The 25880-nt window shown below is 37.0% G+C and overlaps 1 protein-coding gene across 18 annotated transcripts in view; it reads right to left on the bottom strand.

Moving 5' to 3' along the window:
- The window catches only part of CARF (calcium responsive transcription factor), a 76985-nt gene that overhangs the window by 7612 nt on the left and 43493 nt on the right, over nt 1-25880 (bottom strand). For 14 of the 18 annotated variants that reach the window (XM_055573131.1, XM_055573133.1, XM_055573134.1 and 11 more), the window contains 3 exons: nt 20045-20175; nt 19293-19659; nt 14153-17337 (listed from right to left, as the gene is read on the bottom strand). In XM_055573131.1, coding sequence (XP_055429106.1) covers nt 17219-17337; nt 19293-19659; nt 20045-20175 — 617 coding nt within the window. In that variant the 3' untranslated portion in view covers nt 14153-17218. Of the gene's footprint in view, nt 1-2752; nt 2900-13770; nt 13798-14152; nt 17338-19292; nt 19660-20044; nt 20176-25880 lie in introns of those variants that run through there. The other 4 variants (XR_008712084.1, XR_008712085.1, XR_008712083.1 and 1 more) reach the window with 4 other exon arrangements.

The raw sequence follows: 25880 nt of genomic DNA, 5'->3' as shown, positions 1-25880 counted from the left end.
GAGATCAGCCCTGGGTGTTCTTTGGAAAGAATGATGCTAAAGCTGAAACTCTAGTACTTTGGCCACCTCATGTGAAGAGTTGACTCGTTGGAAGAGACTCTGATGCTGGGAGGGATTGGGAGCAGGAGGAGAAGGGGATGACAGAGGATGAGATGGCTGGATGGCGTCACCGACTCAATGGACGTGAGTTTGAGTGAACTCCGGGAGTTGGTGATGGACAGGGAGGCCTGGCATGTTGCAATACATGGGGTCGCAAAGAGTCAGACACGACTGAGCGACTAAACTGAATAATAATGGTTCTAAATTTTTTTAATGTTAAACAATCCATAGAAATAAAAACTATAATGCTACCTCACTTGGCCCATAAAACCAATGCAAAAATATAGAAAGTTTAAACCATGAGATGCTCAATCTTCTTGTATAATCTAGAATATTGTAGTGGTAGTAATTTCATAAAGTCAGGAAAAGATAATTGTTTTTCAGTCCTTTAAACCAGTATGATTAATTCACTCTAATTTATCTAATGATTCATCTATTTATCAGAAATATTGTATGAAAAATTTTTATATAAGTATATAAATTTCAGGCCTTCCCTGGTGACTCAAACAGTAAAGAATCCACCTACAATAGAGGAGACTGGGGTTCATCCCTGAGTTGGGAAAATCAGCTAGATAAAGGAATGGCTACTCACTCCAGTATTCTTGCCTGGAGAATTCCATGGGCAGAGTAGGGCTATAGCCCTGGTGGTTTATAGTCCATGGGGTCGCAAAGATTCAGATACAACTGAGCGACTAACACTTTCACTTTTATATAATGTTCATATTCATAAATAAAATTACAAAAACTGTAAATCCTGTTTCAGAGCCCTTCATCTTAGAAACAAGACTTCTTTCTCTTATAGTTTTAACCAGAAGTGTCTCTTAAAAGCAATTTTAAAGAAAAGAAACAAAAACAGTTTCATTATTTTTCTTTCCATTTTAGAAATTCATTAGATATTGCCAGACTGAGCACACGATGACAGAATAATCGTTTTCACCAATTAATCTTTAATGTTTCCCTAGGGAGGGAAAAGGAGAAGAGGAACAAAATGGGAAAATGAGAGGCAGCTTTAGTCAAATACAAAATTAACATTAAAAGACTAATTATCTTTACTTAATTAAAGAGATGGGAAAACTTAGATTCAGCAAAAGTTATTTTGACATGCACGGGGGAGAGGGAAGAAGGGAGGGACAGAGAGAGAGACAGAGGGAGAGGACCATTATAATTGGTTTAAACATTAATTCAGGTCCCTTGACAATTTGATTTACATGATTAAAAAGCCAGTACTTGTTAATACTTGTGTAGTAATGATAGGGAGGGAACCTCATATTAAACAAAGTAATCCTTCTCTTTTAGATAAATAAGACCTCCTTTTGAGGTGTTTTGAAGGGAAGAAGAAAAAGGTGATACAGAACAGAGGGAAATGGAGGAACACAGGACGAGGAAAGAAGAATAATAAAGGACATTATATTGAAATTATGATTTGAAAAGATCTAAAAAATATGGTTTTCCTTTTATTTTCCCCTTGCCTTTGCCAAGGAATCTTTTAAGGAGGCAATTTCATAATCCCTGGAATATATTCTGGAAGTTTCCTCTTGCCTTAAAATGTAGATGGCTGTATGTTTCGTATGTTGCTGCTTTTTTGCTTCAAAGTGCCTCCCAAAAGGAACAATTTTGTTCATATCAAAAGTTCCCCCAAAGTAACCATTAAAATTCTAAATAATCGTTCTATCATTTAGAAAGTTAAGATTACACATTTTGATTTTTAGTACAAATACAGATAAGATGCAAGAGTTCAGCAGAGAGTGAGTGCAGAAGTAGACTAAAGGTAAACTGGCAACAGTAAGTCAAGTTTTATTTACTTTGTATCTTGCCCCCCCCCCCCCCCGCCCTACAACAAGAACTAGACTTCCTAACGGACAAAATAAAACAACAGTAAGTTGGATGTGAGAGCTGGACTGTGAAGAAAGCTGAGCGCCGAAGAACTGATGCTTTTGAACTGTGGTGTTGGAGAAGACTCTTGAGAGTCCCTTGGACTGCAAGGAGAGCCAACCAGTCCATTCTGAAAGAAATCAGCCCTGGGATTTCTTTGGAAGGAATGATGCTAAAGCTGAAACTCCAGTACTTTGGCCACCTCGTAGGGAGAGTTGACTCATTGGAAAAGACTCTGATGCTGGGAGGGATTGGGGGCAGGAGGAGAAGGGGACGACAGAGGATGAGATGGCTGGATGTCATCACTGACTCGATGGACGTGAGTCTGAGTGAACTCTGGGAGTTGGTGATGGACAGGGAGGCCTGGTGTGCTGTGATTCATGGGGTCGCAAAGAGTCAGACACGACTGAGCGACTGAACTGAAGTAAAGTTCTGATAAGATTTTCATAAGTGACCTGAGACAGTTTTTCCAAGGGATGCTAGTCTGAAGAGAAACCTTCTGAATATACAAAACTTCGCCTCATCTTCATCCTTATGAATTTCCACTTATAGATGCACAATGAAGAAATGACAAGGACAAACAGTAGTGTTGTCGGTAATAATGCAGATTTCTACCCAAAATACGTTTTTCAGGCTGATAAATCAATGGATTTTTAAAGAGTTTCTTATTGTTAGATATTACTCTCAGATTTAACAAACTAAACTTCGCATTTACATTTGTAGTGTTTGATTAAAAAAAAAAAAAGAAAGAAATCAGAGTTCAAACCCGATACAAACTTACCTCACCATCTCACCATTGTCATTGAAAGACCCTGTGCAGGAGGCTCAAAGGGCCTCAGAAAAACACGCTGTTTCCAAGTTTGTCAGATTTTGATGGGACCTCCAAAACAGTCAAATATTGGCTCCTTTAAAATACTTCCAAAATTACCTGTTGATAAAGCAAAACTGAGTTTTTTGCTTACTGCAGAAAGGAAGAATACTATCTTGATAGTCTTAGCAGTCTTCACAGGGAAGTCAGAGGTACAATCTTTATGAGCTTTGGGGATGTGGTTTAAGATGAGTTTCAAAACAGGGGATCTGAATGGAAATAGGCAAAATTTTTATTACATATTTTTTGATTGGACAAAGGGAGGTGAGATTTTAGAAGTGAGTCTTTCACAATCTTCTGCATTTTTGGTCTAATGGTCTGCTATTCCCTACACAACCTGAATTGTTCAGCAGCCTGGAACTTCTTTGATTTAAAATGGTTTTCCCTCTGTTAGAATTGATAGTACTCATCATGTAATTTTACAATTGGTTGATTAAATGTTTGCTTGCCACTATACTGAATCCCTGTAGGATTAGGATTAGATTTAGTCCATTGTTCTTACAGTCAGCAGGTAACACATTGTCTGGTTCTCAATAAATACTCAAGTCACTGTTGCCCATGAGTGGAGAAAAACACACAAACATGCTGACTAATCTGATTCTCAATTTATGGACATGACTTCAAATGAATCTTTAATCAAGCAGTACTATTAATACTTTCCTAGTTTACTCTTTTATTAGCTTTTCTCCTCAACTCCCTAACACACGACACCCCTTCACCCCTGCACCAATCTCCACCCTCCCCAAAGGGTCTTGCTTCTTATTTCACTGAGAAAACTGAAGTAATATGTACAGAATTTCCTTAGATTTTCACTTGTACCCACCCACTAGCGTCTTTACCCATGTAGTCTGTCTGGTCATCGTCCATGCATAGATGAGGTACCCATGCTTCTTCAAGCACAGCGAGTACTTCTCAACCTTGCAGTTCCCTCTTAACTGCATTATTCTTCATGCTATCTGCCTAAGAATCTTGCTCTTTTTAAAAATTTGCTCACATCTTTCTTAATGAAGCCCACTCTGCTTACCCTATTTAAAACTGAAATTCTCTCCACATTGAACCCTTTCTCTGCTCCATTTTCATTCCATATTACTTCTCAACCTAACACAGAAGTACTTTATACACATATATACTACATATAAGTACATATAATAGGCATATATTGTTTATTATTTATTGTGTATCACCCTCTACTGGAATATAAACTCCCAAAAGGTAGGCAATCTGTTTTCTTAAATGAATGAATGTCCATCTTTAAGATTTAAGGATGTTTTTATAGAACATAAGTATAAAAAACACAAGAGTTTCTAAAAGCAATTATAGATATAATAGTCATGGCCAGAAAAATATTATACAATTTTATTAAAATTACCTTGTCAATATTAATAAATTACCTTATCATTTCCATTAGATTGCCATATCTATTTTCAAAAATCTGTGATGCTTAATTTTTCACTCAGATTTTAGGAAAGCATTTTGATTCAACAGGCTACTTTAATAGATCATTTAAATAAGACTTCTAAACACACACTAAGCAAAATGTAAAATCTTAGCCTAGCCCTGTAGAATTGCTATTATTTAACCTTTTATCTTTCAAACCTATTATTTCTCCAGCTTCTTAAATTCCCTAAATTCCCTGAATAAAGTTCTCACCACAATGAACCTACAACCACCCCCCAAATGAGCTATATAATTCCTTCTACTTGCTCCTTGAATTTGAAACATCTGCAATTTAATCTCATGTCATAGCCTGTCATGAAAGATCCAGCCTAAAATCCTACCCTGAAAAGATCACTTGCTTTTCTGGACTGTGTAGCAAAACTAATGTAGAATGGTATTGGTCAGACTTTGGAACCAATAAGAGCTTTATCACTTAATAGTTACGTAACAACCTCAAGCAAATTATTGAATTCTGAATTTCAGTTCTCCAATTTGTGGGAGACACTATTAGTGGCTTAAATGATATTCAATGAATTCTTTCTCTCTTACAAAACCACAGTTTTTCTTGGGGTGGTAACGTGCCCTTTAAAAAGAGCTATATTTCCTAGAATCCTTTGTAACGAGGGTAATCATATAATGGTTTTAACCACCAAGTTGAAAGTGAAAATTGCTTTTCCTTCTGAAAATGATCTTTGGCTCACTCACTCAGACCTTTTCCTATTTCAGTCTTCCTGTCTTTAGTTCAGTTCAGTCGCTCAGTCATGTTCAACTCTTTGCGACCCCATGAATCGCAGCTCACCAGGCTTCCCTGTCCATCATCAACTCCCAAAGCTTGCTCAACTCATGTCCATCGAGTCAGTGATGCCATCCAATCATTTCATCCTCTCTCGGGACCCTTCTCCTCCTGGCTTCAATTTTTCCCAGCATCAGGGTCTTTTCCAATGAGTCACTTCTTCACATCAGGTCTTAAGACAGTTCTTCCTGTCTTAATGTTGATCATTGCTGGAGGTGGAACACCTTCTGGTCAGTCTGGTTAGACTGACTTTGGACTTGGTTTCATAGGGAAAATATAACCAAACTCTTTGATTAAGCCACCATAATGATATCTCTATTGTGAGTAGCCAAAGGTGCTCCCTAACAGATACACTATCTTGAAAGTAAGGATAATTTCAGGATTTTAAAGCTTCCTGAAAGCTTTAAAGCTTCCATTTCAGGATTTTAAAGTGAAAAGACTCTGATGCTGGGAGGGATTGGGGGCAGGAGGAGAAGGGGATGACAGAGGATGAGATGGCTGGATGGCATCACTGACTCTATGGACATGAGTTTGAGTGAACTCCGGGAGTTGGTGATGGACAGGGAGGCCTGGCGTGCTGCGATTCATGGGGTCACAAAGAGTCGGACATGACTGAGCGACTGATCTGATCTGATTAATAAGATTAATTATAAAAATTAACATATATTGAGCAGCATATATCAGATTCTGTTTAATATCTTACCATGGGTTAACTCACTAAATCCTCATAACAATTCAGTTAGGTAGCTATGACTACTCCACCCTCAGAATAAAAAAATGAAAAACTTAAAGTCTCAGTAATTTGTCCAGCTAGTAAAGAGAAAGTAGGATTCAAATCCTAGCACATGCTATTAACCACAAGTCGAAGCTTTAATATTAAGAAGCCACTTACTTTATCCCAGGCAAAATGCCAAGGGATTTAACCAAAAAAATAAATAAATAGAGCATAAGTATATAGCTCAGTTGGTAAAGAATCCCCCTGCAATGTAGGAGACCCTGGTTCGATTCCTGGGTCGGGAAGATCCCCTGGAGAAGAGATAGGCTACCCACTCCAGGATTCTTAGGCTTCCCTTGTGGCTCAGCTTGTAAAGAATCTGCCTGCAAGGTGGGAGACCTGGGTTCGATCCCTGGGTTGGGAAGATCCCCTGGAGAAGGGAAACTACCCACTCCAGTATTCTGGCCTGGGGAATTCCATGGACTGTATAGTCCATGGGGTCGCAGAGTCAGACACGACTGAGCGACATTCACTTTCACAATGTCTACTGCTACTGCTAAGTCACTTCAGTTGTGTCCAACTCTGTGCAACCCCATAGATGGCAGCCCACCAGGCTTCCCCGTCCCTGGGATTCTCCAGGCAAGAACACTGGAGTGGGTTGCCATTTCCTTCTCCAATGCATGAAAGTGAAAAGTTAAAAGTGAAGTTGCTCAGTCGTGTCTGACCCTCAGTGATCCCTCTAGTACTCATTAAAATGTCAGTTCTGTTTCTTGTAAGTAATGTCTTCTTCCTCTGAATTATTATATATAATTTTATCTGTATTCCTATTATCCAGAAAAACATCTACTTCTGCTTCACTGACTACACTAAAGCCTTTGACTCTCTGAATCACAATAAACTGTGGAAATTTCTTAAAGAGATGGGAATAAATACCACACCACCTTACCTGCCTCCTGAGAAACATATGCAGGTCAAGAAGCAACAGAACTGGACACGGAACAATGGACTGGCTCAAATTTGGGAAAGGAGTACATCAAGGCTGTATTTTGTGACCCTGCTTATTTAACTTGTATGCAGAGTACAACATGCAAAATTCCAGGCTAGATGAATCACAAGCTGGAATCAAGACTGCCAGGAGAACGATCAATAATCTCAGATATGCAGATGATACCGCCCTAATGGCAGAAAGCAAGAAGGAACTAAAGAGCCTCTTGATGAAGGCGAAAGAAGAGAATGAAAAAATCTGGTTTAAAACTCAACATTCAAAAAACTAAGACCATGGCATTCAGTCCCATCATTTCACGGCAAAGACAGGGAAAAATATAGAAGCAGTGACAGATTTTATTTTCTTCACTGCAGATGGTAACTGCAACCATGAAATTAAAAGACACTTGCTTCTTGGAAGAAAAGCTATGACAAATCTAGATAGAGTATTAAAAAGCAGAGACATCACTTTCCCAACATGGTCCATATAGTTAAAGCTATGTTTTTTTCCAGTAGTCACGTACAGATGTGAGAGTTGGACCACAAAGAAGGCTGAGCGTTGAAGAATTGATGCTTTTGAACTGTGGTGTTGAAGAAGGCTCTAGAAAGTCCTTTGGACAGCAAAGAGATCAAATCAGTTAATCTTAAAGGAAATCAACCCTGAATATTCACTGGAAGGACTGATGCTGAACCTGAAGCTCCAATACTTTGGTCACCTGATGCAAAGAGCCAACTCACTGGAAAAGACTCTGATGCTGGAAAAGACTGAAGGCAGGAGAAGGGGACAAAGAGGATGAGATGGCTGGATGGCATTACCGAATCAATGCACATGAGTTTTAGCAAGTTCTGGGAGATGGTGAAGGACAGGGAAGCCTGTCGTGCTTCAGTCCATGGGGTTGCAAAAATTGGGCACAACTTAGCTCCTGAACAACAATTCCTATTATTAAATTTACCATTTTCTATACTGTATAAAGTTAAATATCTCATGTAATAGACACTTATTTTCCTTGAGGGAAACTTTTGAATCACTCCTTTTGGTATGTTACATGGCACCTATCTCTGTCAGTGATGGTACACACAAAGTTGAATCATTAGGATTGGCACAGTCACAACAGTGAGGATTGGAAACTATACCCTCAAAGGTGGTTACTATCCAAACATGCAGTTCTTGGAAATTACTTTAGATAAATCAAAATTATTTTAGATCCACAGCTTCTTCTAAACATATCCCTTGACATGGCCCTGCCCACCAGAGAGATAAGGCCCAGCTCCACCCATCAGGGGGCAGGGATCAGTCCCTCCCACCAGAAAGCCTGCTCAAGTCTCTTGGACCAGCCTCACCCACCAGGGACAGATATCAGAAACAAGAAGAACTACGGTCCTGCAGCCTGTGGACCACAAACATACGAAGTCAGACAAAATGAGGCAGAGGACTATGTTTCAGAAGAAGGAACAATATAAAACACCACAAGAATAACTAAGTGAAGTGGAGATAGAAAATCCACTTGAAAAAGAATTCAGAGTAATGACAGTAAAGAGATTCAAGATATCAGAAAAATAGAGGCACACCAAGAAGATACAAGAAATACAATACAAGATAAAATATTAAAAAAATAAACTGCTGAACAAGTGCAATAACTGAAATGAAAAGCACACTAGGACTCAATAGCAGAATAAATGAGACAGGACAGATAAGTGAGCTGGAAGACAGCATGGTGGAAATCACCAACAGAGAACGGAACAAAGAATAAAAAGAAATGAGGACAGTTTTAAGAGACCTCTAGGATAGTGTTGAGCACATCAACATTCACATTATAGAGGTCCCAACAGGAGAAAAGAGAAAGGGCCAGAGAAAATATTTGAAGATGTAATAGCTGAAAAGTTCCCTAACGTGGGAAAGGAAAGAGTAGCCCAAGTCCAGGAAGCACAGAGATTCCCATACAGGATAAAGCTAAGGAGGAACACATCAAATTGATGAAAAATTAATTAAGGCTTCTCTGGTGGCTCAGATGGTAAAGCATCTACCTACAGTGCAGGAGACCCGGGTTCGAACCCTGGGTTGGGAAGATCCCCTGGAGAAGGAAATGGCAACCCACTCCAGGACTCTTGCCTAGAAAATTCCATGGACGGAGGAGGCTGATAGGCTACAGTCCATGGGGTCGCAAAGAGTAGGACACGACTGAGCGACTTCACTTTCACTTTCAAAGACAGAGAATAAAAGCAACAAGGGGAAAGTAACAAATACAATACAAAGGAATTGCTATAAGGTTATCAGCTGATTTTTCAGCAGAAACTCTGTTGGCCAGAAGGAAGTGGCACAATATATTTAAAGTGATGAAACATTAAAACCCGCAATCAAGAATACTCTGCCCAGCAAGACTCTCATTCAGATTTGACAGAAAAATCAAATGTTTTACAGACAAGCTAAGAGAATTCAGCATCACAAAACCAGATTTATAACAATTGCTAAAGAAACTTCTCTAGGTAGAAAAGGCCACAACTAGAAATAAGAAAACTATGAATGAGAAAGCTCTCCAGTAAAAGCAAACATACAACAAAGGTAAGAAAACCAAATCATCATCTCAATAATTCCAGAAAAAGCACTTGATATAATCAAATATCCATTCTTAATAAAAACTCTCAGGAAGCCCAGAACGGAAAGAATCTCACTCAATCTGATAAAGGACTTATGCAAAAATTATGGTTAATGGTGAAAGAGTTAATGGTGAAAGATAAGAAACAAAGTACATATGTCCACTCCAGTCACTTACAATCACAACTGTACTTCAGGTTCTAGCCAGTGTAATAGTTGAGAAAAAGAAATAAAAGTCATCCAGACTGGAAAGGAAGATATAAAACAACAAGACTGTCTATGTAGAAAATCTGATAGACTCTACCAAAAAATTATTAGAACACATGAATTTAATAAGGTTGCAAGATATAAAGTCCATATAAAAAAATCAACTGTATATCTGCATACTAATGCAAAAATCAGATACTGAAATTAAAAACAATACCATTTATAAAGTCTTACTGATAAATCTGACAAAAGATATGTCAAATTTATACACTGAAAAATCTAATACATTGCAGAGAAAAATTAAGAATCAATATTAAGATTTCAATTACTCCCAAACTCAGCTGTATATTCTACATAATTCCAATCAAAATTCTATCAGGTTTTTTGTTTGTTTTCTTGTTTTTTAAGAAATTGACAAGGTGACTCTAAAACTCACATGAAAAGCCAAACAGCCAATACAAAATTTAAAAAGAAGAATAAGGTTCAAGGATTTACACTATCTGACTTCAAGACTTATTATAAAGGTACAGTAATCAAGACAGTGTGGTACTGGGTGTCAAAACAGACCAGAGATTTTCAGTCTCGGTGTTATTCACATTTTAGGCCTGACAATTTTTGTTGTGGAATCTGTCCTATGTACTGTATGAAGCTGAGCAGCAGCTCTGACTTACTTCTGTCTACCAGAAACCAGTGGTATCTCCCTTGTTTTGACAACTAAAGTTGTCTCCAAACTTTGCCAAATGTTCCCTAGAGACAAAATTGCCTCAGTTGAGACCACTGAGATAGGAGACAGACAACAGATCAATGGAAGGGAACAGAGAGTCTATAAACTATATATATACACACACACATACATAGAGAGAGAGAGAGAGAAAATGGATTTTTATCAAAGGGATAAATTCAATTCAATGGGGAAAGTATAATTCTTTCAAAAAATGACGCTGGAACAAATCAATACTCAAATGCTCAAGAGTCACTCTATGCCCTGTACTTATATACAGAAATTAACTCAAAATGAATCATGGATCTAAATTTAAGCCCAAAGTTATAAAATTTTCAGAAGAAAACATAGAAGAAAATCTAAACTTGGGTTAGGCAAAGATCTCTTAGATATAACATGAAAATATAATCCTTAAAGAAAAAAAAGATAAATTAGATATCAAAATTAAGAACTTCTGCCTTTCAAAAGATTCTGAGAGTAAAAACATAAACTATACATCAGGTGAAAATACATATTAAATCATGTTTCATACAAGTAATGGTCTTGTATCTAGGGTATACTTTTTAAACCTCTATAAGAAAACAACAATTCAATTTAAAAACAGGTGAAGGACTCAGACACTGAAAGAAGAAATACAGATGGCAAATGAAACATGAAAAGATGCTCAACAGTATTAGTCACTAGAGAAATGAAAATTAAAACGATAATGAGCAACTTTGCTGCGTCGCTTCAGTCGTCTCCGACTCTGTGTGACCCCATGGACTGCAGCCCACCAGGCTTCTCTGTCCATGGGATTCTCTAGGCAAGAACACTGGAGGGGGTTGCCATTTCCTTCTCCAATGCATGAGTGGAAAGTGAAAGTGAAGTCGCTCAGTCATGTCTGACTCTTAACGACCCCATGGACTGCAGCCTACCAGGCTCTTCTGTCCATGGGATTTTCCAGGCAAGAGTACTGGAGTGGGTTGCCATTGCCTTCTCCCAATGAGCAACTACTACATACCTATTAACAATACCTAACCTTTTCATACCAAGTGTTACCTACAATATACATCATCTGGAACTCTCATAAACTGCAAATTGGAATGTAAAAATGGTACAATCACTTTGGAAAATCACTTGAAAGTTTCTTAAAAAGTTAAATTTATACCTACCATATGACCCAGCCATTCCACTCCTATAAATATTTAACCCAAAGAAATGAAAGCATAAGTCCATACAAAGACTTACACAAATGTTCATAGCAGCATTATTTCTAACAGTCAAGAACTGTAAACAATCTAAATGTCCATCAACAGCTGGATGGATAAACAATTTATGGCATATTTACACAATGGGATACTACTCACCATTAAAAAGGAATGAACTATTCATACATCTTGTGACACAGATGAACCTTAGAATAACCACTCTGAGTGACAAAAGTCAGATTTTAAAAAGGCTCATACTATATGATTTCATTTTTATAAACTAGTAGATGTAATAAATTGATCTCTAGTGACAGAAAGAAGTATAGTAATTGTTGGGGACAGGGTGGGGTAGGTAGGAGTAGAGGCAGGAAGAAGTGGAAATGGATTACCAAGGGGCACAAAAAATCTTTTTGGGGTGATAGATATGTTCCTTATCTTGACTGTGGTGATGGTTTCATAGATGTATATATATATATACATCAAAACTGACCTAACTGTACACTTTAAATGTGTGCAGTTTATTATATGTCAATTATCCACTTCAACAGAGATAGTTAAAAAATAAAAACTCTTGCTGGTATCTGACTCCCACTCTGTCCTTTGGTTTTAAAATTCTTTAATTGAGATATAAATGACATATAACATTTAGGGTGTATAATGTGTTAATCTGATAATTTATATATTGCAATATGATTACCACTATATCTTTAGCTAACACCTCTGTCTACTAATTATTATTTCTTTTTTGTAGTGAGAATAATTAAGATCTCCTCTGAGCAACTCTGATATATATAATATAGTATTGTTGACTATAGTCACCATGCAGTAAGTACATCAGATCTCCAGGACTTATATAACTACTAGTTGCAAGTTTGCACTATTAAGCAACATCTCCCCTGCACTTATACCCATATGGCATTCTCAAACATTTTCCATACTAATCATAGTTTATTTTTCTCAGAAACTAATTTTCCATTAACAATGTGATTTTTTTTTAATTCTGATTTTATTCCTTAAGTTTTAAAAATTCAGTCAGCAATCAAAATTTATAATGTATTTACATTACAGAATATAGCTAACCTGTATGTGGCGGGAGTATACTAAGTTTTGTCATCACCACTAAGTTAATTGAGTAGAATTACAGATATTAATAACCTCAAATATGCAGATGACACCACCCTTATGGCAGAAAGGGAAGAGGAACTAAAAAGCCTCTTGATGAAAGTGAAAGAGGAGAGTGAAAAAGTTGGCTTAAAGCTCAACATTCAGAAAACTATGATTATGGCATCCAGTCCCATCACTTCATGGGAAATAGATGGGGAAACAGTGGAAACAGTGAGAGATTTTATTTTTCTGGGCTCCAAAATCACTGCAGATGGTGACTGCAGCCATGAAATTCAAAGACGCTTACTCCTTGGAATGAAAGTTATGACCAACCTGGATAGCATATTCAAAAGCAGAGACATTACTTTGCCAACAAAGGTCTGTCTAGTCAAGGCTATGGTTTTTCCTGTGGTCATGTATGGATGTGAGAGTTGGACTGTGAAGAAAGCTGAGCACCAAAGAATTGATGCTTTTGAACTGTGGTGTTGAAGAAGACTCTTGAGAGTCCATTGGACTGCAAGGAGATCCAACCAGTCCATCATAAAGGAAATCAGTCCTGTATATTCATTGGAAGGGCTGATGCTGAAGCTGAAACTCCAGTACTTTGGCCACCTCATGCGAAGAGAAGACTCTGATGCTGGGAGGGATTGGGGGCAGGAGGAGAAGGGGACGACAGAGAATGAGATGGCTGGATGGCATCACCAACTCAATGGACATGAGTTTGGGTAAACTCCGGGAGTTGGTGATGGACAGGGAGGCCTGGAGTGCTGCGATTCATGGGGTCGCAAAGAGTCGGACACGACTGAGAGACTGAACTGAACTGAACAGATATTTAGATAAAAATAGTACATCATTTCAGAGAAGGCAATGGCAACCCACTCCAGTACTCTTGCCTGGAAAATCCCATGGATGGAGGGGCCTGGTAGGCTGCAGTCCATGGAGTCGCTAGGAGTCGGACACGATTGAGCGACTTCACTTTCACTTTTCACTTTCATGCATTGGAGAAGGAAATGGCAACCCACTCCAGTGTTCTTGCCTGGAGAATCCCAGGGACGGGAGAGCCTGGTGGGCTGCCGTCTATGGGGTCGCACAGAGTCGGATACGACTGAAGCGACTTAGCAGCTGCAGTACATTATTTAACATGTCTAAAACCTAATCAGTTGATGGAGAAGAGTCAATGCAGTCCCTTTCTGGAGACAGTAAGATACTCTATGATCCTGAAAAACAGGCAGAGTGGAATAAAGGGGAAAAAAGAAAGAAAGAAAAAAAGACAAGAGGGAAAAAAAGTAATGATCCCTCCCTTTTAAATCATATATTCTTATTATTACTCCAAAAATATAAAACTGTACTTGAAGATGTTATAATGCCAAAAATATGGGGGGGGGGAGGTGAAGAACTATTTATTCCTTATTACATGCATTGTTTTAAAATGCTGATAGTTGGCTAAGTTGAGAGCACTAAATACATATATATCCCCTAACATAATAATAACAGGAATTACTGGAAGTTATCTTTTAAAATGTTTAGGTTCCAAATTGAACATAAATCTCTAGCCAATATTTTCAGGTATTAATGTGTTTATTTAGCATCTTCAAGATGAACAAAATTACCACTATGCCCAGGAAATGTATGAAAAGAAAACTAACAAGTAAGAAAAAAATAACACAAGATTTTTTAATGAAAAAAATTATAACAAGGACACTAAACATTAAATTACTATATATATATATATATATATACACACACACACACACATATACACACATTTTAAACTTTTTAAAAAACCTGGTACAAAATTAAACTACATCTTTCTCATATTTACATGATTAAGTATGTATTTTGACAGGATATAAAGATGGAACACACACAGCTAGGCCTCAAGATTAGAAACTCTAATGCAGGACCGTATCATCAAGTCTATTTTCTATTACTTTTGTGACTTTTAGGAAACATTTACCTTGTATGAGACATAAAAGCTTTTTAAGTATGTTAACCACTTACATAGAAAATTGAGGGAAAGACTCACCATGGCTGTGTTTATCTATAATTCACTGTAGTGTATATAATGCTCACTCGGAGGCTTGGATCATAACCACAATGAAGAAACAAGCTCAGTTGTAATAATGAATTCTGACTGCTTATTTTGAACACCCAACTTTCTACTACAGATATACACCTTGTAACACATGACACAAAAGAGTATATGTCAAACTTTGCTGTAGAGCTGTTAGGAGAATGCAAATACAGATACTGAAAACTCTATGTTCTGTATTTAATACCCTGTGCATTTAAAAATTAACTGAATATTGAAAATATGTAAACATGCTTTTTAAAAAGCAATGCTAAGCACCTTTAAAATACAATACTGATATACTGTAACTGAACATGCATTTAGAGGACAAATGAATTTTTATAAACTAATTTAGAAAGCATTTTTAAAGAGCTACTCATTAAAATACTTACATGAAAATATTGATAGTTCCAGTTCCTACCTAAAAACCAAAAGAGTATACAATTAGGGATTTAAATCTTCGTGCTCTTTTTTTTCTTTCTCTTTGCTTTTGGGGAGGATGTACTGCAACTTTCTGTTCTCATGAAAAAAATGTCGGAAGAGACAGTCACATAGAATGGAGTGAGAAATGTTTTTAAACTATGTTTTGTTCTTTTTTAGGTGCCAAAGTCTGAATCCTCTACCATCTCTCATCCTCCTAGGTAACTGACTAGAGTCTGTATCTTAACAAGCATTTCTCCTTAACAACTCAACATCAAAAAGCAAGGAATGTCTCCAAAGGAATAGAGCTCAAGAAACTATAATTATCTATTGTCATTAATGAAAAGTAAAGATCTATTACTTGAAATACTGAAAAAAGTTTCCATAAAAACTAGAAATATCAAATGAAAAGAATATTACCCACAATGCAATATTAAACTATAAATTAATTTGGACTTATACCCATTAAGTACACACAAACTAAGAAAAATCTGGTTTGAGGTAACTAAGAGTTGTGTTCAGCTTAGCATTGACTTCACACACATGCACACATAACACAGATTTGGCAGCCTGCCTCTATAAATGCTGACATCAAGTATTTTCGATTCTTAGGAAAAGGAAAAGCAATTCTTATTTTAAAAAATCATGAAAAAAAATCATGTATGTAACTGAATATTAACTTTGCATTAAATAGAGGTATAAATAATAAATTTTATGTTAAATAGGGTTTAAATATAAAGAGCAAGGAATTTTAGAATTCTATCTATTTCTAAAGTAACAGTGCTTTATACTTAGATACATGTTGTGTACCTGAAACAAAGTGAATTAAGAATGTGAGACTGGACTTAGAAAAGCCAAAAAGACTCATATTCATATAAAGTACTAAAGTTAAATTTCATATGCTGTATGCTTTGAGTATTAAACACTAATATCCATTGGAAATCATTATTATTTTTGAAATGAAAATTTAAATATACCCACAAAAGGTCTCTGGGTGGGGGGGAAAGGCTTTAGGTTGATTTCTTGATGGCTGTAATTGACATTTCTAATTTACCAACCTTCCAGAAAAGAGAAGCTTATAATGAATATACTGATTAGTACGTATTCAGTATTTGAAGTAAATATGCTTATTCAACATATATAGCAAATATAACACACTAGTTGTTTTAAAGTTTTAAATATGAGCTAAATTTTAAACTATAAATCTTTACCTTGAATGATTACCCTCTTTCAAACACCATCAATTTATTAAGAACTCTGGCACAGAAAAATAAGTACAACTCAAATTCTTTTCTAACCAGAGCTGATTCTTTAATACAAAATAGGAACAAACATCTTCTGCTGATACCTAAAAGTTCCCCTGACTATCTAGAAACACTAGGGAATTCTTTTATTCTTTCTGAATTCTCTCCATTTCTACATTTTTCAATCCATAAGTAGTATTTTTAACTATAATATCATATAAATCCATGCAAAAGGCATTTATTTCTCTTGCTTATTTGACTCAAGTTAAAATTCTCAGTACTTAATCATGACACGTAAATTTCTATGAGATGACCATTGGTATACTAGTTGTTTCTAGTTATGGAAGAAGTTAAAATGCAACTACATAGTTTTCACAGATGTGAATGTTGGGCTTAATATTATGATGCAAAATCTGTTGTTTTTCTTTCCAAATGAGACAGACTTCAGATATTCTCTTGTCTATTCATTTAAAATGTTTCTTCATAACTTTAAAGAGGGAGTTAGTTCTTTTAAAACTTAAAAAAATCATCACACACACACATATATACTCACATACTGTTTTGGATGTTCTTTTTTAAGAACCAAAATTAGATATTTTCAAAGGATGAATTAGATACCTATTTGTGTTCAGACTATATCACTGTGGATAAGTTCAGATGATCTTCTGAAATACTGGCCTTATCAGATAATCAAAAGTATAAGAATTTTATATAAAATAAGAGTAAAATATCTCTTAAGGTAAAAATAGGGAGTTAGCAACAAATGTCAGTTTTGAATTAAAGCTGCTCATTGACCCAGTCTTCAGTCCACTTATCACAACATTGTGCTTTGATAACATTCACCTTCTTTTTCTATGACATCAGAAGTCACCAGAGTTGTAAATTCTGAAAAGCTTCAATAATTTATGTAGCAGATAATTTCTTACAGTCCAAATTTGGTTTTGCTTCCAGAGACAATGCTGGTTCTTTGGGTTCTTGCTTAACTTGGTTCACAGAAATGGTACCTTCTGAATTTTCTTCAACTTTAAAACCAAACATAAAAGAAAAACCCTAATGGTTAATATAATTTATAATACTGGAATCTAAAAAATTATATGAACTTAGAAGCAAAGCACAAAAACAGTATTTTGCTAGAACCAAGTAAATTTAGAAAATCAATTGATGTATTTGAGAACTCAGTCCTTCTGACATCTTAATGGTCATTCACACTAAACTCCTTCAGGATGAAAAAAAAAAAAAAGAAACCAATAAAACTGCAAAGTTATTCTCTTCAAAATATACTCTGAACAAAAAGCAGTCCATAATTTGACGAAATTATGAGGAATATCTCATAGTTAAACTTAACTGTCTTTAAATACTTGTGTGCCCAAAAGTGAGGAAGCCTCTCGTTATTTGAAAATGTTTTTTTTTCTTTTTTACAAACATCAAGCATGTACTACAAATCACTGATGTGTTACCGTTCATATATTTTTAAAAAATGTTCTCTCCATAAAGAAACTGTACTACATAAGTACTTCAGAAAAAAATATGCCACATCTTAAATGATAGCTCTGACTTAGCTGCACAGCTGGGTGTTGCTTATCTGAAATATTTCAGAATGTACAACCATTCTGATTTCAAAGTACTTATGGGCAAATTAATGTAAAATCAGCAAACCAGCAACACTACTGACATCTGGCACCTAGGATACCTACGATACAATCTTTCTCTTTCTCAGAAATCCATCAGTTTTTTTCCTCTACCAATTCTCAGGAAAATATCAGTTTTTCAGTTGCTACAGGGAATGAAACTTAAGGGGATTCTACTTGGTCAGAAGTGCCCTGAACACACCTATGATTGTCACATATGGGTTAGAGTTTAGCTTATGCCATATTAAGAAAACTAATACAGCATAGACTTGAGTAATCCTGAGAATTCATATTTAGGTGACATAGTCTCTCAGATCATGATCTAACTTGATCATGCAAGTTCAGATCCAAAAAGGGTCTCTTTTAAGGCAATTTAAATTAGAATTCCCAGAAATACCCTGGCACAACAGAGGGAAGGAAGCATCTTGGAACAGGAAGATGCTTTGGAGGCAGACAGATCTGGCTTCAAATGTCCTCTCTGTCACTTACTACATGTGATTTTAAGGCAATTATGTAAACCTCCAAGAGCTTGGCCTCCCCATCTGCAGAATGGGAACATCGCTGGCTATTTCATGGAGCAGTTGTAAGGATCACTTCCACTAAATTTCCTAGAGACAACTGCCACAGTCCTCTGGATAAATTTTCTTAAAAGTAATAAATTTAAAAGACAATGATTCTTTTCTGGAAGGAACTATCTCATACACGGAGGGAAAATATATGTTCTAAGGATAATTTCTAAGAAGACTTTTTTTTCTTGAAAGCAAACTGCAAATCTCTTTCCACAAAAATGCCCAATCCAGAACAATTTGTGGCATACATCAGGTAGGAATTCAGAGTTTATTACTATGTTGACTGGGTTCATTCCAAAGTGAAGGTAACGAAGTCTTGATTAAACCCAAGTCCTCAAGTCTTCCTAATTCCCTTTCAATTTCCATGGGACTCAACATGTAAGTTTAAAACTTAAATTCCTTTTTAACCTTTACATCCACAAACTTTACCCCATTTTTGTGTGTTGCAATTTTTCTATGATAACCTTTACACTGAATAGTTTTTAGTTTTTCTAATTTTTGATCATGTATACAAAAATGACCTTCCTGATTTCACATCACCACAGATTTTCCATGTAAAACTACGTTAGTTAGGGAATGAATAATCTCGATAAAGAAAAAAAATTAAGTTTACAAGCTATTAAACTCATGCTCACAAAACTTTCCTTTTTCTTCTGGTTTTATTTTATTTATTTATATATTATATACTGACTGAATAAAAAACAATAGTTTTTTTTCTGTAGTGTAATACTGATGATAGTCCATAAAGGTTAAAAAAAAAAAAAGATGATTTTAACTTACTAAGAACTGGCGGGCTGTCTATAATCTGTATTGGTATGGTCTGCACATTTCCCAATAGAATCCGATGAACATTTCCTTCCAGAGTCTCTGTATCTTCAACATCTTCAACTTCTACCAGCTGATCCACTGCAACTAGATTTTGATCTGGTCCTGGAAGGTTACTCATGGTAGAAGAAATACTACTGTTTGGGGTTAGAGGTGTATCTGTTTGAAGGCAATGAGCCTGACCAAGCAGTAGAGAATTATTATTCATTACAACACTTCCTACTGAATCCAGAAGTCTTGAAGGACTGGAGGAGGGGTGGTTATTCACTGATATTAGAGCTGGTGATCCATCAGAAGTGAATCTTGGTTGTAACTGCAAACCCTTTTGAACCAAAAAGAGTTATATCAAATGTTTGAATTTACTGTGTATGTTGTTGGCTTTGAATGTATTATTCTTTTGACCCAAACTTAGAATAAAAGCTAAGAGTATAGTTACTAACAAATATTAAGTGAGGACAGAAACAAAAACCAAAGGAAAACTGCACTACTAAATTTTCTTGCATGCATAATCAATTCAAACTTTTCCAAAACATATTGTTTAAATTATCATCTTAAATTAAGACACAAAAAAGTCAGAAATTTAATGATAAAAACATCACTGACCAATGTTCATAATTCCATAACAATTCTGTAAAATCCCAAAGAAAAGAAGAGAGATTGAAGAAAAAGAAAAGGGCCTCAAATTTGGTATTACATTGGATACTTACCTGCAGGTGTGTGAATATTTTTGACTGAAATGAAGAAAGTGAGGAGAGCAACTGGGCTGGTTCTGGAGACAAAGAATTCCTTGTCTGATTTGTTTCCAATTTGCTGCAAACTGATTCTCCTTGTGAATTACCTAAATTATATAAAAAATAAATTATTAAAATAATTTTTATGGCTACACTTTATTACAACCTTTACTATCAGAAATGGAATAACAAATAAGGTCAAAGGACTGCAAGACATTATATCTAGTTATCTAGTCTACTATTTCTAAAACCACATAGTTCATCAGAATCACTAAGAAAACTTTAAAAATATATAAATTCCTAGATTCAGCCTCCAGTAATTTTAATTTAGCATAGCTAGGATGGGTTGTAAGAAACTATTTTTTTTTCCTTGAAAGATTCTATACCTGTAGTTCTAACCTAATCCATTTTTCATGCTGTAATACTGGGCTTACACTTCTCCAGATATGGAGCACCTACTGAGTTTCTCAGTTACAAAGACGAAACTCAATTCATCTTTGGTAGCCCTAGTGCCTAGGACAATGCCGGGGATAAAGCAGGTCTTCAATAATAATAGTATTAAATTTCTTTCAATAACTCAATTTGGAATAAATGAATAGGAGTAAAAATTTCTTTCTTTTCTAAATGTCTCAATTTTTAAGGTAATCGTCCTTAGGGAATTTGAGTCCTCCTCATGTAATTCTTGTATGTTAACCCAAATATCTTCATCTCTTTAAGTCAATCAAAAACAAATTATCAATAACTAATGGGACTTCCCTGGTGGTCCAGTGGTTAAGGCTCTATGCTTCCAATACAGGGTGCACAGGTTCGATCCCTAGTCAGGGAACTAAGAACCCACATGCTACACGGTGCAGCCAAAAAAACCTTACCAAACAAAAAACAACTGTTTATTGCTTCCATACTGTATATTGCACCCATGTAACTGAGTAATTTTAAAAAATGGCCCTACTATCAGACAAGGATGGATTTAAGTACTGGTTTTTCTCTGGCAACATGTTAAGTGCCAACATGCCAGTTAACAGTTTCTAACCTTCACTTTCCTCATCTGTATATCCAGGATAAGAGAATTTTTCTCAAAGGACTACTGAGAGAATTACCAGTATTCTCACATTTCTAGGCTTCTCCATTTCTAACTGTCCCACCTCAATTCACTGCAGTCTCCCACTACTATGAGCATGCCCTAGATTATTCCACATGTAAAATCTCTATTTCAAACATCCCATTCTCTGATCACAACATCTATTCTTCCAGGGATTTTTCTCAGGTGAAGTGAAAGATGCTCAGTCGTGTCCGACTCTTTGCGACCCCATGGACTATACAGTCCATGGAATTCTCCAGGCCAGAATACTGGAGTGGGTAGCCTTTCCCTTCTCTGATACCATCCAACCATCTCATCCTCTGTCGTCCCCTTCTCCTCCTGCCTTCAATCTTTCCCAGCATCAGGGTCTTCTCTAATGAGTCAGCTCTTCACATCAGATAGCCAAAGTATTGGAGCTTCAGCTTCAGCATCAGTCCTTCCAATGAATATTCAGGACTGATTTTCTTTAGGATTGACTGATCTCCTAGCTGTCCAAGGGACTCTCAAGAGTCTTCTCCAACTTTTTTGAACCACAGTTCAAAAGCATCAATTCTTTGGTGCTTAGCCTTCTTTATGGTTGAACTCACATCCATACATGACTACTGGAAAACCATAGCTTTGACTATATGGACCTTTGTTGGCAAAGTAAAGTCTCTGCTTTTTAATACACTGTCTAGGTTTGTCATAGCTTTTCTTCCAAGGAGCAAGTGTCTGTTAATTTCATGGCTGCAGTCACTATCTACAGTGATTTTGGAGCCCCAAAAAATAAAGTCTCTCACTGTTTCCCCATCTATTTGCTATGAAGTGATGGGACTGGATGTACTCTCACTTGAAGAGAAAAGAGAAGCTATGAACTATCCATCACCAAAGCTAGCAAATACCTTCCTCTTTACCTACCTCTTCAGGTCTCTCCCTTCCTAACATACTTTCCTTCAACCCTGTACCATAGCAAACTTTTTGAAAAAGTTGTCCACACTATCTACACTTCTTCAATCATTTCCCATTCACTCTTAACTCATTCCAATATGGCTTCCTCCCAGTCCACCTCACTGAAATGACTCTGGTACTCATGCTTCTGCAAACTTGATCTCAGGATCTTCTCTCCTCTGCTACCAATATTCTACTCTTATGCCAGTGTTGCTGAGCTCGGTAAATGCCACGATCAATGAGCTGTTCATGGAAGAAACCCAAGAGTCATCCCAGATCACTCCCACTCCTTTACCTCTCACACTATTCAAACAAGAACCAGTTTCTAAGATTACTCTGGTGATGATCATGTGTAGAGTCTTCTCTTGTGTTGTTGGAACAGAGTGTTTGCTATGATCAGTACATTCCCTGGCAAAACTCTGTTAGCCTTTGTCCTACTTCATTCTATACTCCAGGGTCAAATTTGCCTGTTACACCAGGTATTTCTTGACTACCTATTTTTGCATTCCAGTCCCCATAATGAAAAGGACATCATTTTTGGGTATTCTAGCAGGTCTTGGAGGTCTTAATAGAACTGTTCAACTTCAGCTTCTTCAGCATTATTGGTCAGGGCATAGAATTGGATTACTGTGATATTGAATGGTTTGCCTTGGAAATGAACAGAGATCATTCTGTTATTTTTGAGATTGCATCCAAGAACTGCATTTTGGACTCTTTTGTTGACTATGATGGCTATTCCATTTCTTCTAAGGGATTCTTGCCCATGGTAGTAGACATAATGGTCATCTGAGTTAAATTCACCCATTCCAGTCGATTTGAGTTTGCTGATTCCTAAAATGCCGATGTTCACTCTTGCCATCTCCTGTTTGACCACTTCTAATTTGCCTTGATTCATGGACCTAACATTCTAGGTTCCTATGCAATACTGTTCTTCACAGCATCAAACATTACTTCCATTACCAATCACATCCACAACTGGGTGTTGTTTTTGCTTTGGCTCCATCTCTTCTGTCTTTCTGGAGTCATTTCTCCACTCTCCTCCAGTAGCATATTGGGCACCTACTGACCTGGGGAGTTCATCTTTCAGTGTCCTATCTTTTTGCCTTTTCATTCTGTTCATGGAGTTCTCAAGGCAAGAATACTAAAGTGGTTTGCCATTCCCTTCTCCAGTAGATCACATTTTGTCAGAACTCTCCACCATGACCCTGAAGCTCTTGGGTGGCCCTACATGGCATGGCTCATAGTTTCATTGAGTTAGATAAGGCTGTGGTCCATGTGATCAGATTGGTTAGTTTTCTGTGATTGTGGTTTTCAGTCTGTCTGCCTTCTGATGGAGAAGGATAAGAGGTTTATGGAATCCTCCTGATTAGAGAGACTGACTGAGGAGGAAACTGGGTCTTGTTCTGATGGGCAGGGCCATGCTCAGTAAATCTTTAATACAATTTTCTGTTGAAGGGCAGGGCTGTGTTCTCTCCTTGTTATTTGACCTGAGTCCAAACTATGGTAGAGGTAATGAAGAAAATGGCAATCTCCTTCAAAAGGTCCCATGCACTCAGTGCCCCAAAGATGGAGAAGCTCTCTGTAGAGTCAGCAAAAATAAGACTGGGAGCTGACTGTGCTCAATGCAAAAGTAGGAAGTCAAGAAACACCTGGAGTAACAGGCAAATTTGGCCTTGGAGTACAGAATGAAGCAGGGCAAAGACTAATAGAGTTCTTCCAAGAGAATGCACTGGTCATAGCAAACAGCCTCTTCCAACAACAGAAGAGAAGACTCTATACATGGACATCATCAGATGGTCAACATCGAAATCAGATTGATTATATTCTTTGCAGCCAAAGATGGAGAAGTTCCATACAGTCAGCAAAAACAAGACCGGGAGCTGACTGTGGCTCAGATCATGAACTCCTTATTGCCAAATTCAGACTTAAGTTGAAGAAAGTAGGGAAAACCACTAGACCATTCAGGTATGACCTAAATCAAATCCCTTAATATTATATAGTGGAAGTGACAAATAGATTACAGGGATTAGATCTGATAGAGTCCCTGAAGAACCATGGACAGAGGTTCATGACATTGTACAGGAAGGAGTCAGTGATCAAGACCATCCCCAAGAAAAAGAAATGCAAAAAGGTGAAATGGTTGTCTCACGAGGCCTTACAAATTGCTGAGAAAAGAAGAGAAGCAAAAGGTAAAGGACAAAAGGAGATATGCACCCATTTGAATGCAGAGTTCCACAGAATAGCAAGGAGAGATAAGAAAGCCTTCCTCAGCAATCGGTGCAAAGAAATAGAGGAAAACAATAGAATGGGAAAGACTAGAGATCTCTTCAAAAAAAAAAAAGAGAGATACCAAAGGAACTTTTCATGCAAAGATGGTCACAATAAAGGACAGAAATAGTATGGACCTAATAGAAGCAGAAGATACTAAGAAGAGGTGGCAAGAATATACAGAAGAACTATAGAAAAAAGATTTTCACGACCCAGATAGTCATGATGGTGTGATCACTCACCTCGAGCCAGACATCCTGGAATATGAAGTCAAGTCGGCATTAGGAAACATTACTAGGAACAAAGCTAGTGGAGGTGATAGAATTACAGTTGAGCTATTTCAAATCCTAAAAGATGATGCTGTGAAAATGCTGCACTCAACATGCCAGCAAATTTGGAAAACTCAGCAGGACTGGAAAAGGTCAGTTTTCATTCCAATCCCAAAGAAAAGCAATGCCAAAGAATGCTCAAATTACCACACAGTTGCACTCATCTTACACGCTGGTAAAGTAATGCTCAAAATTCTCCAAGCCAGGCTTCAACAGTACATGAACCACGAAGTTCCAGATGTTCAAGCTGGATTTAGAAAAGGCAGAGGAACCAGAGGTTAAATAGCCAACATCCGTTGGATCATTGAAAAAGCGAGAGAGTTCAGAAAAACATCTACTTCTGCTTTATTGACTATGTCAAAGCCTTTGACTGTGTGGATCACAACAAACTGTGGAAAATTCTTGAAGAGATGGGAATACCAGACCACCTGACCTGCCCCCTGAGAAATCTGTATGCAGGTCAAGATGCAACAGTTAGAACTGGACATGGAATAACAGACTGGCTCCAAATCGGGAAAGGAGCATGTCAAGGCTGTATATTGTCACCCTGCTTATTTACCTTATATGCAGAGTACTTCATGAGAAATGCTGGACTGGCTAAAGCACAACCTGGAACAAAGACTGCGGGGAGAAATATCAATAACCTTAGATATGCAGATGACACACCTGATGCAAAGAGCTGACTCATTTGAAAAGACCCTGATGCTAGCAAAGATTGAAGGCGGGAGGAGAAGTGGACGACAGAGGATGAGATGGTTGGATGGCATCACCGACTCAATGGACATGAGATTGTAAACTCCGGGAGTTGGTGATGGACAGGGAGACCTGGCATGCTGCAGTCCATGGGGTTGCAGAGTCGGACAAAACTGAGAGACTGAAGATAACTCTTAAATGTGCGTAATTCTTGTATAAATGTCACCAACTGCAAACAACACCACTATCACCTTTCATTTGGAAAGGTGAAAGGGCCTCCTAAATCTATTATGCTTATTCAGTTTTATCTCCAACCACTGTCTCTACTTAAGACCACTTAAGCATTAAGTTCCTTGGACATGGCATCCTCTTTCTTGCTTATCGTTTGAACATGCTATTCCTTTGATTAGTAAATTCCTATTCATTCTTCAGTTCTCAGTTTAAAAGTCACACACTCTACTACTATATATAAAATGGATAACTAATCATAACCTACTGTATAGCGCAGGGAACTTTA

Source organism: Bubalus kerabau, chromosome 3, assembly GCF_029407905.1.
Source record: "Bubalus kerabau isolate K-KA32 ecotype Philippines breed swamp buffalo chromosome 3, PCC_UOA_SB_1v2, whole genome shotgun sequence".
Taxonomy (NCBI): Eukaryota; Metazoa; Chordata; class Mammalia; order Artiodactyla; family Bovidae; genus Bubalus; species Bubalus kerabau.
Note: the sequence above shows the minus strand (reverse complement) of the source record. Positions and strands in the feature narration are given on the sequence as shown.